General features: G+C 34.6%; 2 protein-coding genes and 1 long non-coding RNA gene across 3 annotated transcripts in view; 1 reads left to right on the forward strand and 2 right to left on the reverse strand.

Moving 5' to 3' along the window:
* The first annotated feature begins 658 nt into the window (after positions 1 to 658).
* On the forward strand, positions 659 to 4,306 carry nitr13 (novel immune-type receptor 13). The gene is made up of 6 exons (XM_059522344.1): positions 659 to 720; positions 1,011 to 1,358; positions 1,630 to 1,971; positions 2,261 to 2,377; positions 2,607 to 2,650; positions 4,138 to 4,306. Exons 1-6 carry the CDS (start codon positions 675 to 677, stop codon positions 4,297 to 4,299), a joined length of 1,059 nt encoding a protein of 352 aa, XP_059378327.1. The 5' UTR covers positions 659 to 674; the 3' UTR covers positions 4,300 to 4,306.
* Positions 4,307 to 4,686: 380 nt separating this feature from the next.
* On the reverse strand, positions 4,687 to 6,311 carry LOC132114233 (uncharacterized). The gene is made up of 5 exons (XR_009425269.1): positions 6,209 to 6,311; positions 5,653 to 6,018; positions 5,286 to 5,402; positions 4,931 to 4,989; positions 4,687 to 4,767 (listed from the first exon to the last, which is right to left on the reverse strand). It is a non-coding gene; the product is annotated as an uncharacterized LOC132114233 (long non-coding RNA).
* Positions 6,312 to 10,625: 4,314 nt separating this feature from the next.
* The window catches only part of LOC132113743 (fibroblast growth factor receptor-like 1), a 36,555-nt gene continuing 29,657 nt past the window's right edge, over positions 10,626 to 17,523 (reverse strand). Inside the window, exons 4-7 of the mRNA XM_059521709.1 lie at positions 15,103 to 15,195; positions 14,654 to 14,932; positions 13,085 to 13,438; positions 10,626 to 11,887 (exon numbers count right to left, since the gene is read on the reverse strand). Of these exons, the coding sequence (XP_059377692.1) occupies positions 11,508 to 11,887; positions 13,085 to 13,438; positions 14,654 to 14,932; positions 15,103 to 15,195 (1,106 nt within the window). The 3' untranslated portion in view covers positions 10,626 to 11,507. The remainder of the gene's footprint in view (positions 11,888 to 13,084; positions 13,439 to 14,653; positions 14,933 to 15,102; positions 15,196 to 17,523) is intronic.

Here is a 17,523-nt window from a genome sequence, read left to right on the forward strand (position 1 = left end):
AAATGCTTGTATTGAAACATTTTGCAATCTACAAATGATAAAACTGTGGTAGATGCATAGACTGCATAAAAACGGGCGGATGTTAAGTTTTGTGAAGGATGGCCACCGGTAGGAAGCCTTTTAGCTGGGTTAAAGGACAATCTGCATAACTGTGGCTGTAAAATAGTTATTTTAGGTATGGAAATTACATATTTTGAGTTTTTATATTTGGGATATGTTCTTTGCACTACTAAGAGGGTTAATTTAATTAAAACTAAAATTAGGTCACTGTAGCTGACTTTCTTTTCACCACCTTTTCACCGCTTTTTTCACAATTTTGTCCCTGTGCTGTGGTACAAATTTCCCCTCTTTGATCTCCCACCTCTTCCTGTTGTTTTGTTATTTGTTTGTTAGTTTGGGCCTTTGTGTCTCCGCAACAGCTGAACCACTTTCTTTTAAATTCAGTTATAAGTTATGTACTTTTAAATAAAAGTTTGCAAATTGTATATATCAAACTATTTTTTAACATACTGAGATGCTTCTTTGAGATTATATCCTGACTGTCCTACAAACAGCAGTAGTGTTCACAAGAAAAGGTTACAGGAAGTATGTGATGTCACAAAAAGTCAATATAGAGGTGTACAGTATAATCTTGCAGTTTATCAAGGCAAGCCAATCATTCACAGACTGCCGAGATGATGATGATTATGTGGATATCTGTCATGCTTCTATGGGAAACGTGTAAGTGCAATACATACTGTATCTAAATGCATTTCTTTAATAATTATCTTTAATTGTAACTCGCCTCCAATTTTCTATTCCTATTTTATTTTTATCTTCCTCTATTATATACGTTACTTTATCCCTTTATAGAACATTTGTACATCACATAATAATTTTTAACATAGGCTATGACTGAAAAAAAATTAATAAGGGCTATATTTTTCTGTCTACTGCAATAATTTTAATCAAAGAGTGTATTACCTTAAACATGTGATTTACTTATTTGCTCTTTCACCCCCTACCTACAGACCCATCACATTCTAAGATTGTTCATCAACCAGATCCAGTGATGGTAGTCTCTGTTGGGGACAATGTCACGCTGCGTTGCTTTATTCTGATGGATCACAGTGATCCAATTACTTGGTACAAGCAAACTTCTGGACACCAACCACAAGCTGTTGCAATGGTGCAGAAATTAGCCAAAACCCCTCATTTCTTTGAAAACATTGAATCCTCACGCTTTAGCATCGAGACAGACACAGAAAAATGTAATTTAAGGATTTCAAATGTCACTTCATCTGATGAAGCTATGTATTACTGTGGCTGGAGAAAGTATGAAACTTACTTTGCTGGAGGCACATATTTGGCTTTGAAAGGTTTGTGTTTTATCCCTGAGAAGTAAATTTATTGAAGATTCAAAAAATGTAGTCTACTTGTTAAAATTTCTTACAACATAATTTTAAGTTGAAGGGGGGAAAATCCTCAGTAAATGAATGGATTTAAATAGTAATTATTTGTGACATATAATTATTTGCAAAATTATAGTCCATGTTATTTTATATTCTAAAATAAGACATTTGCTTAAACATGTGTCTTTGTATATTTCAGATAAAGCCCTCTGCATAAAATGTCTCCATGTCTGTTTAGGGTCACAAAACCACCGATATGAATTCAAGGTGTCTGTTCTTCAGCATCCCGTTTCAGAGCCAGTCCAGTCTGGAGATACAGTGACCCTGCGGTGCTCTGTGCTGTATGAACACAGCACCACAGATATCAGGATGTTCTGGTTCAGATCAGATTCAGGACAATCTGTTCCAGAAATCCTTCATACTCATAATCATTCTAATCAGTGTGAGACTGACTCTACACAGAGCTGCACATTCAAACTGTCAAAAAACATTAGCAGTCAAATTGACACTAGCACTTACTACTGCGCTGTAGTCACCTGCGGAAAAATTCTGTTTGGGAATGGAACAAAAATAAATATGGGTAAGTGCCTAAATATATATATAGATATTTTTTCTCTGGCTGAACAAAAAATATTTGGAACTAAAATATTTCTGTATTTTTTTTTTTATGAAGAAAACATATTTGCTGTATACAACAGACAATACAGAGCATCTATATGCATATTCAGTAAATGTTTAAATTTTAATTAATGCATAATGTAAGAATCATTCAAGTCTTTTCTGTTTAATATGAATCATAAATGTACATCTCTGCAACTGACACGGTAAATTAACATACACACAATGTGTTTCGTCTTACTCTCCTGCAGTAAAGCCAGTGGATCCTCTAGTCATTATCTTGGGTGTGTTATTGGGCATTTGTGTGGTTGTGATCACTGCTCAAGCTATTTCAAGTTTTAAAAAGGAAAAATACTACAACAGCAAAGGTGAGCTTTTTTATTTAACTTGTCTCCTTACAAAAGTGCTTGATTTAATGGGCTTAAATAAAAATCCCTCTCTAATGTAAATTAGATTAAAATGACTAGTAAAACACACCTGGGAAAAGTTTTAAGAATGTTTCTGCCTGATCTGAATGATTAAAATCTATGGGGTAATATTCAGCTTTTTTAGTTACCTGAAAGGCTTCCATTACAACAATTTTTTTCTTTCACCCAGAAAAAATGCTACAAGACACTGAAAAAGAGCATCCCTCCAGTCAGGTGTGTGTCATAAATCAATTATAATTCATAATTCAAAATAAGAATTAACATTTTTCACAGTTCAAAAGTTCTGTATATAAAGAAGTATTCACTTATAATCTGCAAAGGGGCAGAAAAGTATATTAATGTAATGTCTAATGTCAAAGAACTTAACATACTGTACATGCAAGTTTACAAATGACCTTTTCCACAAAATCTGTCACTTTTCTGTTGCTTGAATGTGGTAAAAACCTCACAGATGTAGAAGAATCATTTGCATTCTCTTCTGTTACTGGCCATATTTCTAACCTTGAAACCTTAAGGTTACAAATAAAATTATGTCTTCAGAAGAGACCTTTGGAGGGGCTGGTGCTCAAAGAATAAAAGGGGCACATGGAATACGGCTCTTAATAGGGCTGTGCTCCTGGATGATATGTGTATCAAAACAGATGCTTCTGTATTAATACAACAGCAAATGCCGTGATGCAGGTTTAAAAAAAACCTGCTTTGTTTCCCACCTCTTAATTACTCTGGAATTAGAAATTGAATTATATTATTATTATTATTATTACTACTATTATTATTAGTTTACAGGGTATAGTGGTTTTGCTGTTGTAAATTCTACTGTTGTTGTAGAAAAACATTTCTCTTATTTAAAATAGAATTCTATTCTAATCCTGTTTTTTTATAATAATGATAATAAAAACAGGATTGATAAGTATAATTTGGAGGATGAGAAAATCAGTATAAGCCTGTTTTACCAGTGTTGTGATAATCATTTTTTTAAGACACTCAATTTTTTTTAAATAAATACTGTAATAATAATAGTTCAAAGTATGAATAGTTTTTAGTCAGATAGCATAAAAAAGACAAGACACCTCGACATGCTTTAAACCTTTCCCAATCAAACAGCAAGAACGAAAGAGAACAAGCTTTATTTATATTGATATGTGTATAACTACTGCATTTTTAACATTTAATGAATATTTTATTTTTATAAAATGTAAATTTGTCCCCCGCACTTTATTCAGGCAGGTGTTTTCACATAGAGGTTTCTAGATATAAATCTAGATTTAAATTAAAATAGATTAAAAGAGAGCCGATAGTATAAGTATCCAAAATGAGGAGCTGAATAAAAAGCAGAAATGTCTTTACTGATGAAACGTGAAGACAATAAACACACGATTGCGAAAATATATGGTTTATGTGAGTTTTCTCCAGGTACACATAAACTATATGAAAAATGTAGTACTGATTGACATATCATTTAGAAACCATAAAATATATTTCCTGCCTTATTCTGTGATAAAAATTGGAAAAGGTGTTCGTAGTAGCCTTTATAAACCAATCATGAAATTGTCATTAGGAAAATACTGATCATTGTACATTATATTCTTAAAGTGTACATTTAACATTAAATTATATGAAATAATAATATAAAACATATTTTTAAGTGTTCTTTCTTTTTTAAATTGTGTGTTTCTGTCTATCATGTTTTAATCTCATAGGACCATGATGCAGTGATGTTGAGTTATGCTGCTTTGCATTTTAAGAAGGCAAATAACAGAAGAGTGCGAAGGAAGGGGGAAACACCTCAAGACAGTGTGTACAGCCAAATCAACAACCCCAGTGTGATTGACCATACTGGGATTGAATACAGAAGTGTGTAGAATCTAATAGACAGCAGATTTAATTACACTTGCTTTGTATTTTGATTCTTGTGATTTATTTACTAACTAGCTGTGTCTTTCTGCAAATTCCATTACTGCATCTAATTTTGTAACAACATTGTGTACATTCAACATATTTGAATTTATACAATTGTCATGACAGAATTATTCTTTTTTATTCCTCCCCAATCCCACCCTCACACAAAATTCCTTTAGCATTCCAATTTTAAATGGAACATAATAAGTTGTTGTAGCACATTTGTTCAAATTGTAGATTCTACTGAACAAACAACGTTGTATTGTCAAAACATATACAGTACTTGTACAGTAATTGTAGTGAATATGGTAAATTAAAGAAATATGGCCAATTTTTTTTGACCAAGATGTTTCCTTCTTGAATGATCTTGACTTATTGGGCATCACTGTCTCCGGCTTTGATCTTGATTAGCTCAAAAACTGGATCTATGACTGTTCAAACAACCAAAACAAAAACAAGATAAATAAATTTAAAAAGAAGAAGAAAAACAGGTTAGTACAAAACCATATATATTTAAAAATTTACAAAATTTTGAATTTAACGTCTTTTGACTGCACAAACAGAAATTTGAAAAGCACAAAACAATAACTTTACCTTTGCATGAGACACTTCAAAATGTCACTGGCTACAGACAGAAGAAACTGGACATAAAGCTATAAAAAAGATATATATGTATTTTTTTAAACACTGATTAAGGATTGCCTTTCTAAACAATATAAATCAACAACAACAACAACAATGTAAGATTAATGTAAGCATGATGTTGAGGTAAACAGTGGTTTTATACCTATTCTTATCAAATGTCATTACTCTTTCTACTATGTTTAATATATGATTCACTCTTTGCTGGTTTTGAGGTTACATTTCAGGTTATAGGAGTGCAGAAGAGCATTAAAAAAAGATATATATTATATATGTGACGCATAATATAAAGTATAACAAAACTGACCCTTTTGTTGTTTAATCCTGATGCAGAGAAATATGATCCACACAGCACATATTCCAATAATGTTGCACAGAAAGATTACAACTGCCTTAAGATAATCTCTCTCTGTTGGATCTACAGCTGAAAAACAAACAAAAAAACAGAACAGGGCAGTTGTTTATTATTATTTTTTTAATGACTTAAAATCACTCTTACAACATGCCCACTGAAGAGCTTACGAAATGTGAATGTATCTGATTTCATCTTCATGGGAATAAACTGACAAGTTCAGTAGTAGAAGCACAGCCAGTTTAATTTAAAAAATTGGAAATAATTTAATTTCAGCTCAAAAAAACAAAAACAAAAAAAAATAACAACAACAACAACTCACCTGCAGTGTTAAAGGATGACATATGTAAGAATACCCCATTTCCAAACTCAATATCAAAGTAAATCTCCACTCCACAGTAATAGACCGCCTCGTCCCAGGCACTAATGTTCATGATACTAAGAGAAAGTATTTTCTTTGACCTGCTGATATTGAAGCGTGTGTTCAAATACCCTTTATGAAAAATGGGATCAGCAACAGCTCCCGCCTTAACTATAGCAAATGGCTGCTGGCCCTTGATTTGTTTGTACCAAAACATGTCATACATGCTGTAGTTTTCTGCAAAAAAGCACTGCAGAGTCACGTTGGCACCAGGGTCAACTGCGATAACAGAGTCAGGCTGATGGAGAACTGTGCAGTGAGTAAAATCTGAAACAAACAAGCACAATTAAAAATAAATAAAGCATTCACACAGATTTACAAGCATTTGCACTCATTCAATACCTTTTAAAAATAAGCCACTGACTTAAAATGCATTAAAGTATTATTATTATTTTTTCAGGTTTAAAAGTCTATGCTGTCCAACTGAAATATTTTGGTAGGATAAGATGTCACTTACACATATTAAGATAAAGTATCACAAATGCCTGGATAATCTGGACAATCATCATTTGTAGCACGACACTAGTTTTAAGACAGTATAATGCATGCCTTTGCTGCTGTTGGCTTCCTGTTCTCACAGACCTTTCACCAGACATTGGACATTAGTCAAGGTGTGATGGAGGAGGTAAAGTGAAACCACAAGTTTCCATTCTACGCATCTGTTGCTATTTATTCTTTTAGTCTGAAGATCCTAAATCTAAAAGAGAAGTTGAAGAAGAAAAAAAAAAGTTGATCAATTATTATCACCACTAATAAGGTTTCTTTAGCATCCAGCCTGGGACTGCATATGAATTGTATCTATTAATGTAAAATTAAAGTGAGTTTAGTTGCCCCACTGAGAAGAAACAAAGGCTGACACACCACCACCACATATTAAAACATAATCTTAGTATAAAAAACTCTAGCATGTGTTGTACAGTAGGTCTTGATAAAAAAATGTATGATATTTTTAAGAATGGTGTGAAAACATGTATATATAATTTATTCTGTTACAGTTATATGTACACATACTGCAGGTCGTCAAAAAAAAGAAAAAAAAAGAAAAGAAAGTAAAACTGTAAGACAAGGAAGGCCTTTTGTCTTGGCTGGTTTTATTCTGGCCTGCTGGTAATCCAGATGTTAAAACTGTCTGTCGTGTCCTGAGGTCAATCATTTTTAATTTAATGAGTTTTGCTGCCCCCATTAGGTGAGCTCTGAGATTGCAGGTAACGACAACCCTTGGTTAACCAATGGCAAGGGTAACCAAACTTGGTCCTGGAGGGCTGGTTTTCTGCTGAGTTTAGCTCCAACCCAAATTAAACATACCTGAACCAGCTAAAAGGTCTTACTAGACATACTAGAAATTTCCAGACAGGTGTGTTGAGGAAAGTTGGAGCTAAACTCTGCAGGACACCAGCCCTCCAGGACTGAGTTTGGAGACCCACGATTTATGGTGTTACCGATACAGTACAAAAACATGATCATTTCAGTAAGAGGACATAACATTTAAGCTTAAAAAGCATTAAACTGACCTGTTTAATTGTACATTTATATGAACATCATCAATACATTAATGATGCACTGCACTGGCCTAGACAAATTTTCAGATGTATGTAAAAAAAGATCAGCACACAAGAAAACAAACTTACATCACATTATTAAAGCTTACTTCACACGAAAGTTAAATCGAAAGAAAAATGCATATGCTATGTTTTGAACTTCTGACATCAACCAGTATTTTTGAAGTATGGTATACTTCTCATGTAAGTAACCGCATATATCGCACAGAAATGCGTTAAATACTAATTTGCATTGAGCCAAGAAGATATGAATACTAAATGATAACCAACAGTAAACTGAGATGCACTTCTAATTAACAACCAAACCTGGTCATCTGTGAATGAGGTGAGTTATGCAATAAACAATTCAGACTTCAGCTATTTGACTTTTGTAGTGTTTCATGTGAAATAGAGAACTGCTTGTATTTCTTCTTGTATATTTAATATTCATCAATCACATGATCTTTGAAATGTTTTATTTTTTAATAATAATAAAAAAAATGTAAAAAATTGTATGGGCAAAATTTTTACCCAGTCATCTGATTGCTCAGCCTCAGTTGCTGTTCCACTACACCAAACAGCAATATAATTATCTTAAAAAAAAAAAAAAAAAAACGGAAAAAAATGATAATTATAGCTATTTTTATTTTAAAAATGACATTTATTTTGTAGCTGTGATAAAACAAAGTTACATACTGTAAAAGTTCTAGCACTAGTCTCTGTGTCCTTTCATGCAAAAAAACTAAACAAAAACAAAGACATTTACAGCAAACAAAAGCAGTAATGCATTACACAGAATTACGATGATAGGAATGTAAATGTTTCCATTGCAGTAACCTAAGACATAAAAAATGATGAAAATAGTTTCATACTTGCTAAAATAATCTTATTACACAGAAAGTTATTACAAATATGTATGGAATATAATAATATTTTCAACATCTGAATACATTCAACATCTGAAACAGATAGGTTTGTCAAGATAGATAGACTTTTATATAAATACTTCTAGAATTAAACTTTTCCTTACCAGAGCTGGTGACCTGAGAGCCTAAAAACAAACATATTAGCTTCATAAGCAAGTGATTTCTTATACAAAAAATGTATAAGATTTCAGCCCACGTGTAAAAACATTTGTAATATATAATGTATAACTAGTGCCTATGTATGCAACATATAGTGCTTATATAATAACAAATATTATATATTGAGCCGCTGGTCTGAGAGCCTGAAAGAAAACATACTGGTTTTACAAGCAAGTGATTTCTCATGCCGAAAAATCTTCCAGTCCAAGTGTAAAAATATTATGTTCTAAATGTATAATGTACCATGAGTAAATCCTTCATTTGTTTTCATTTTGGTCTAAAGCATTATAAGATGATACTCACAAACAAAGCTCAAAAGTAGAAGAACATAGAAAAGTTTCAGATAAAAGATGCTTAGATGTCCAAATGTAAGTCAAAACTTGAAGCCCCATCCTTTTTCCGTTCTAGTTTAGATTAAAAGTTTCATAGCATCACATGACTATTAGCTGTATCAGAGCAAAATAAAAATGTATAGAAATCTAATAATAATACTAATAATGCATTTTTTTTACACTAATAACTGCTCAATGTGCTAAACATAACCCTACAGTTTCATAAATGAAAGACATGTTTTTAATGGTCACTTTGTCAAAGGACAAATCAAAACCACAAAAAGGAGGAGTGTTCTCTGTGATGATCTATTCAATCTGATCAAGGTCAAAACCATGTAGCACAAAAAACTATAAACAAACAAACAAATATTGAATAAATAGAAACTATTCAAGAATCAATATAGCTATTGTTTGCTCGAAATAAAAAATGAAATCCTTATTCGTCTGTCACAGATGTTTTCTGTTTATTCTTATACTATCGTTTGTTTTAACAGTATTTGTTTTTTTCTGGTAATCCTGCCTGACATGCCATTATCACCATTAAAAAAAGCATATGTTTACGACAATTCAAATAAGCACCTGAGACACCACCAATCCTAGTCTCTCTTGAAATGCAATGGAAAACATTTTATCAGAACTTCTAATTTTAGAGTATGTAGACAAATTGTTGAGGTGTGGTTGTTAAACCTCTGGCAGAGGCAGCATAATTTTAGCTACATATTCAGAAAGCCAGAAAAAATAGCAGCTGTTCCTGTTGCATTCTTTCAAGATGAAAAACTTGAAAACTTTGAAGCTATTGATCTGTCTCCACACACACACACACACACACACACACACACACACACACTTTTCACTTGCAAGACCTATGCACTTACAGAAATTATGAGCATTCAACTTTAGTTAACCTTGTAATTATCACATTAAAGATGCCTATACATTTACATCTCAAATTGAAATTTACATGATTTTAGTTCTGAGCTCAGAGACAGTTCTGTTTTAGACAGCTTTATAAAACATTTTTGGGAAAGAATTAATATTACTACGGGATTAATTACGGGAAGTCGTGGCCTAATGGTTAGAGAGTCGGACTCCCAATCGAAAGGTTGTGAGTTCGAGCCCCGGGCCGGCAGGAATTGTGGGTGGGGGGAGTGCATGTACAGTTCTCTCTCAATACCACGACTTAGGTGCCCTTGAGCAAGGCATCGAACCCCCAGCTGCTCCCCAGGCGCCACAGCATAAATGGCTGCCCACTGCTCTGGGTGTGTGCTCACAGTGTGTGTGTGTGTGTGTTCACTGCTCTGTTTGTGTGCATATCGGATGGGTTAAATGCAGAGCACAAATTCTGAGTATGGGTCACCATACTTGGCTGAATGTCACTTTCTCACTTTCTTTTCTTACTACAAGGCTCTATTATTGCAAATTGAGTAGTAATACTAATTACGGCCTCTAGATGGCAGCCTAGCCCTGTCTATTTTTACTGCACAATTGGATTGGCAGGTACCGACAGTCCCTCAACCTAATTCATCATCACATATTAACAGTCTACACTCCTTTTCTTTTAAAAGTTCACATGTCCAGTACTCAGTCAATGCTCACCTCTGGGGCATTTGGTGTTGCGGGAGAGTTTTTCTTGCCTTTGTCATCCACAGGGAACACAGAGGAAACAGCCTTTAGAACTCTTGCCCTCTCTTTGTAACCCTATCCGAATATTAATACCCATCAAATCCTGCTGGGAATATTTCCCTCCTTTCCTGGTGTTGAAAAGAATAACTTGATTTTCTTATAGCATTCCTGAGCCTGTTGAACTAACAGTGGTCTGAGTCCGTGTTAGGGAGGGTGAGGAGAGCTTTCAATTCCCACCGAAAATACGCAAGCTTATATGGTCAAACTCTAAACACATAGGGGAAAATAAAAAAATATTTATTTCTTACAAAAATGTTATTAAAATACACTTACATGAGCACCAAAGTACAAATCGCAGCATGCAGTATCTCAGATAAACATGTCACATTTATAGATTTTAATGAGATTTATATATCGGCTCACAGGAGGTTTCTAAAGACCTGCTGACTAGCTTTTGTTGTGTGTTAAAATATATTATCATCCAACAGAAATGCCATGTTTACAGCTCATCTGTAATTTGAAATGATACACAATGTGTTTGGAATAAAATACTTTCCTCGACTGTAATTAGCAAACAGTGAGACTGCATTGACATTGATAGTGTTACATAATACTGCAATCATCAGAAAGCTGAGCTGAATACATACATACATACACACAAAGCACCTTTTAATGGTAACACAACAGAAGCCCTTACCCCCTTTCCATTTAGTCATCCATCTATTTTCCCTGACATTTCCTTGCATAATTTCTTTACAATATAATGTTGCAAAACAAACAAACAAGAAAAAGAAAACACCACATCTTTGCTAATTTCCTGACATTAATGTTCAGAACACATCAACACATATCATCACAGTTTCTCCAAACATAAAATATCTCTGCTCTACTTCCTGTGTAATGCTTGGCTTTTGAATAGCAAAAAGGTCCAAGTATTTTTCTTGGACTGTTAGCACTTGCTCGGGTTGCCTTTATTCAGTGTTACTTAATTTTGAACTCAGAAGAACCTAAAGGAAAATTGAGGTCTACTGGAGCTCTACGGAGTGTGAGACAGTCCTTGACCTGAGACATTTCAAGGTAAATGGGCTCCATCAGAACAGTACGGTTGTGGTCCTCGTGTAGTGGCCCTTAGCTCATGAGAAATGAGGCAGCAGCATCGGTAACCTGATGGTCACCTGTTAACACTGGTAATGGAAGTGTTGGTGTACTTTTCCCTCCATGTGTGCATGGGAGTGTGTGTGAGTGTGAATGTCTGTGTAGACCTTGGTATAAATCTTTGGTGGACCGCTGAGAGCTGGGGGCCCCATACCCATTAGTCTCTGGTTGGACAGGTCAGGGTTGGTGCTGTTGGTCGAGCTGGGCTCCTTGTCTGATATGTGGTGTTCTCGATAGGTTGTCGGTCGGGGAGGCAAAGCACTCTGGCGTCTGCGGCTGTGGCACAACCAGAGCACGATGGCTCCTACCATGAGCAGAGCAGCAGCAGGGATCCCAATGATCAGCGGCCAGGGAAGACCAGGGCTGATGTGGCGGAGAATGATGTCCTTATCCAACTTGGGATCTGCAAACAAATAGAGTCATTTATTCACTGTTACACTGTAAGGATTTCTGGTAAAAATGGCAGCTTTGGTTGAAGTTACTATATCATAAGAATATGGTAGCAACATTTTAGTTTTTACGAACTGAACTAAAAACATATGTACAAAAGATATATATGTACATTTATGATAACGTGATATCAACCTACTGAAGAAAAAATTCTGTTTTATACCAGCGTTCATCACAAGTTTTTTTCCACAAGCTGAGATAAACATATACCGTATTTTCTGGACTATAAATCACACTTGTTTTCATAGTTTGGCTGGTCCTGCGACTTATAGTCAGGTGCGACTTATTTATCAAAATTAATTTGACATGAACCAAGAGAAATGAACTAAGAGAAATGAACCAATAGAAAACATTACCGTCTACAGCCGCGAGAGGGCGCTCTATGCTGCTCAGTGCTCCTGTATTCTACACTGAAAACATAGAGCGCCCTCTCGCGGCTGTAGACGGTAATGCTTTCTCTTGGTTCTAAATAAATGCGACTTATAGTCCAGTGCAACTTATATATGTTTATATATATATATATATATATATATATATATATATACACACACACATATATACACACACATATATACACACATATATATATATATATACACACACACATATATACACACATATATACACACACACACACACACACACACACACACACACACACACACACACACACACACACACACACACACACACACACACAATTATTATTATTACTTAATTCTATTAGTTTTTGTACCCTTTACTTTGAGAGTGAAGGCACATAGTTTCATACAAGAACATGACACTAAAATAATGCATTAATCATTTATTTAACAACACAAGATGTAACATTAATGTGCATAAATGATGAAGAAAAAACTAATAAACTGTCATTTTAATGAAAATCCATCAAATGTGAAACGTCAATCAGGGAATTTCAGGAATCTCAATTTTGTAACTTTCTTTTTACAGTGAATTAGAAGATGACTTGTTCTTTCTCATTTCTAAAGACTGTAAATTATTTACAATAATGTACTGTAAATTTACGATAAGTGACGGCTTTCCACAGAATATAGTAAGGGAACTACTTTCTTTCATCATTAATATTATGATCATTTTTACAGTGAATTTTAGTGCTGTAAAGCCAACTAGATTTGAGGGGAGAGCTGACCTGAGAGAACAGTGAGGTAGGCAATGCGATAGCTGTAGCCCATGGTATTAGCCCCCAGACAGATGTACATTCCAGCATCCTCATCACGCGCCTTGATGATGGCCAGCTTGTTGAGGTACGAACCGTCAGGTCTGGACCACGCGTCCCCAGTGGGCAGAACCACAAAGTGCTGGCCTCCTACCTCCAGTGTGGAGTTATAGCGCCCCTCTGAGCCTTGGTCAACTCGCTTCAGCCACTGTATTACTGGCTTCACATCACTGTGGACTTTACACTGAAAGGAAGCTGTTCCACCAAACTCCACAGTTGTGTTGACAGGATGGGTACCTGTCAGAATGGGTTTGGAGTTGGTACGCTCTGTGGAGAAAACAGACTGAAACTTAAAGCAGTGTGAACAATTTGTCTAAACTAACATGAGATTACCTATGCACATCACATTTTTAACTGATTATGGTGTAGTAGTAAACAGAAACAGTGAGTGCAACCATGGCATACTAGATACTTCTTAAGCTGAGGTGCTAATTTATAACCTTAGTCTGGCCCGCAACAATTCCTAATAAATGTATTCATATTCCACCAATCCTTTTCTGTTATCTCCACACTATCCATACCAATAAAAGTAGCAAAACATTTAAAGAATGTGAACTATTTATTTGTAAAAGATTTAAAATAGTATTTATAATTATATATTATTTATAATATTTTGAATTATGTATAATTTGAATATAAATGTATATTAACATATAAATTAGCAAAAAGACAATTATTATAAATTATTATTATTATTATTATTTCAGTTGTTACCTAATTATTAAAAATAAAGCAAACCACAAACATTTGTTTATTAGGTTAAAAGTTATAGTTAGTTTGTGTGTGTATATATATATATATATATATATATATATATATATAAAATGTCTTCAATTGAGTTAATATTATTCTAATCTATATTATATTATTTAAACTTTAAATATATGTGACCCTGGACCACAAAACCAGTCTTAAGTGTCAATCTTTTTAATTATTATATAGAACAATTATCAGAAAGCTGAATAAATAAACTTTCCATTGATGTGTGGTTTATTAGGATTGGACAATATTTGGCCAAGATACAACTATTTGAAAATCTGCAATCTGAAGGTGCAAAGAAATAAAAATACTGAAAAAAAAAATCACCTTTGAAGTTGTCTAAATGAATTCTTAGCAATGCATATTACTTATCAAAAATTAAGATTTGATATATTTACGGTAGGAAATTTACTAAATATCTTCATGGAACATGATCTTTACTTAATATCCTAATGATTCTTGGCATAAAAGAAAATTCAATCATTTTGACACATGCAATATTTTTTTAGCCTATTGCTAAAAGTATAACCCAGCGACTTAAGACTGGTACCACAAAAGTCCCTGGGGTATATTTTTAGCAATAGCCAAATAATGCCAATTAATAATGTGTGTATATATATATATATATATATATATATATATATAAAAAGCATACATTATTAATTATACATCCTTACCAAATCTATTCCATTGCTAAACATCCACTTTGGGTTCCAAACTCACCAATTACATCCACTTTGTATGTGGCATTGATAAGGCCAGCTGCACTGGAGACTAGACAGGTGTATTTGGCACTGTCCTGAGGCTGCAGGTTCTTCAGAGTCAGTGTCCACTCTGGGCGTTTACTTTTGTGAGAGCTGGGCAGCTGGCTCTGGTCTTTCCACCATGAAATGACTGGTGTTGGATTGCCACTGGCCAGACACTTGAGACGCACCGAGCTTCCAACGGGCTGCTCTAGCACACGCCTGCGCATCTTTGTGGGCTGTGTGAAGTGTGGCTTCACTGCGGAGGAAATAAAACATTTACAGCATGAGGTTACGGCTGGATGACAAAACATATTCTGTTAGGTAGTAACACAACAGTGATGAAATGAACTGTCTTGAGCTCTTTCAGGATGCGGGCCCATTCTGATGACCTCATGCATTGAGTAACATGGAGTGAAAGATGCGTACCCCATGGCTCTCCGGTGGGGTCCTGCAGGGTGAGATCTGTATTAGATTCTGCTGCGTCTGGTGGAGGCTGGTTCTGAGTCACCGCTGCATCATCTGAAAGACAAATGATTCGTGAAAAATATTCAACATGTGCAGATGCAAATAATCAATAGGAATTGTGGAGGAAAGAGATTTTTAGAAATGAATCATTGTGCATTTCTACCTAACTGTAACGTTAAAATATATGGTGGCCCTTAAGCCTAATATATATAATAAATGCAGGGATATCTTCACATTGAACAACAATCATATCAAAGGATTGAGTTGTGCGAACCTTTAATACAAAAATGTAAAAATATTTTATGGTTTTATCTATAAAGACTTACTGTCAAATGATTTCAGGCAAATATCTGCTACTCAGTGAACAATTTAAATGTCAGCTTGTTTATGTGTTAATGGATTAAATTCAATATGAAAATGTTACATTTTTAAGTGAAACCACTAAAACGTGTTTAAGCACCCCAGCCTAGATTGTCAATTTAAAAATCCTCATGATCTCAGGCATACTTTAAAAGATGTTTCTTTAGCAATATGAGCTCATTCATCTTCATGCTGACTATTCATGTCTGCAAATGGTGTCATGTAAAGCATGCTGAATAAGCGGGTCAATGCAAAGGCCACCACTTGGTGAGATTTATTTTGTAGTGCTTTGAGAGCCAACAGAACCCCTCTGTGCTGATAAAGCCCGCCAGATTTTACTTGGAGATCAGTGGTGTGTGAAGGATTTCGTGTTTTGTTTTGGAACTGGTGACGTTTCAGATCTCCATTCTTCTGCAATATCTGACTTTGCTGCAGCCTGGAATTGAACTGCTGGTTTCGTCTGGTCAGAGGAGAACTGCCCCCCCAACTGAGCCTGTTTTCTTCCAAGGTTTTTTCTCTATTCTGTCACAGATGGAGTTTTGGTTCCTTGCTGCTGTCGCCTCTGGCTTGGTTAGTTTGGGACACTTAATTACCAGCGTTTTCGTTGACTTGATTACAGCAGATACTATTTAAACTGAACTGAGCTGGATGATGACAATTGAATTCAATGATGAACTGCCTTTTTGCTTTATTGACACAATATTTTCCTATTTAATGCTGTTCAGTTGCTTTGTAATAATCTATATTGTTAAAAGCGCTACATAAATAAAGGTGACTTGACTCCATGGGAATGATAACCAGGCTGAACTGACATATTATTTTAGAGGGGTGTGTGCGCTGGGGGTGAACAAGCACTGCTATATTGTTTCTTCTCTCCGGTTTCCACACTGTTTAAGACGCAACACCTTGTTGACTTAACCCTGGACAGGAAACCAGTTAACTGACTTTAACCTAAACTGTGCAGACAGAGCAGAGCACAGAGAACCCTCTCACTTCACTGAATGCACAGCAGACCGATCATCGGCACACACACAGGTGTGTACATGAACCCAGCACAACATCTTTATGTACATAACATTACTTATTCTGAGCAATCCCAAATCAACAAGCCATGAATCAATACTGGCAACAAATGGTTCTCACATTCAGGTGATGAAACCACTTAATAAAATGCCTTATGAATACTTTCCATATTCCAGTTCAACTAGCGTCCCCAGTGGTTGGTACAGCTAGAACCTCACTTAGGAAGAAAAAGTGAAACCAAACATTTTACAAGGCTGCTGTTCCCTCTTCCATGATGCAGAGTTTAAAGCCTATGGGAGTGTTAATATGATTTTGTTACCAATATGAACATTTGGATACCATATACAGTACACTACTTGATGGTATTGTAAAATGTTTAAGTAAAATAAGCAATAAATAGCAAAAAAAGAGCTTCTTGGTGGTACCACTGGTTATAGATGTTTTTAAAATGTTATGCTAACACCACTACCACCAACATTTCTGAAATACTCAGACCAGCCCATCTGGCACCAACAACCATTTCATGTTCAAAGTCACTTAAATCCCCTTTCTTCCCCATTCTGATGCTGAGTTTGAACTTCAGCAAGTCGTCTTCACCACATCTAGATGCCTAAATGCATTGAGTTGCTTCCATGTGATTGGCTAATTAGCAATTTGTGTTACCAAGCAATTTAACAGGTGTACCTAATAAAGTGGGCAGTGAGTGTTTTTATAATATATATATATATATATATATATATATATATATATATATATATATATATATATATACACACACACACACAGTATATACCATATTTGATTAAATAATAATAATAATAAATAAATATAATAAATAATAATAAAAATTTAAAATAAAATTTAAAATAAAAATTAATAATGAATATTTACAATTGTTTTTTTTTCTTTAATATTTTTTATTTTGTTTTATTGTGATGTGGACTACTGGTGTGGACTAAGCACTGCACCTTTGTCCCTGCTAACCCTCATATGTTGAGC

This window comes from Carassius carassius, chromosome 33, assembly GCF_963082965.1.
Source record: "Carassius carassius chromosome 33, fCarCar2.1, whole genome shotgun sequence".
Lineage (NCBI taxonomy): Eukaryota > Metazoa > Chordata > Actinopteri > Cypriniformes > Cyprinidae > Carassius > Carassius carassius.

What these genes read in the sequence shown, in the direction of transcription:
- nitr13 (XM_059522344.1), top strand. Translation starts at nt 675, where the DNA reads ATGATGATGATTATGTGGATATCTGTCATGCTTCTATGGGAAACGT. An exon ending in CACATATTTGGCTTTGAAAG is followed by an intron (nt 1,359 to 1,629) that starts GTTTGTGTTTTA and finishes ATGTCTGTTTAG; the next exon opens with GGTCACAAAACCACCGATAT. An exon ending in AAGAGCATCCCTCCAGTCAG is followed by an intron (nt 2,651 to 4,137) that starts GTGTGTGTCATA and finishes TTAATCTCATAG; the next exon opens with GACCATGATGCAGTGATGTT.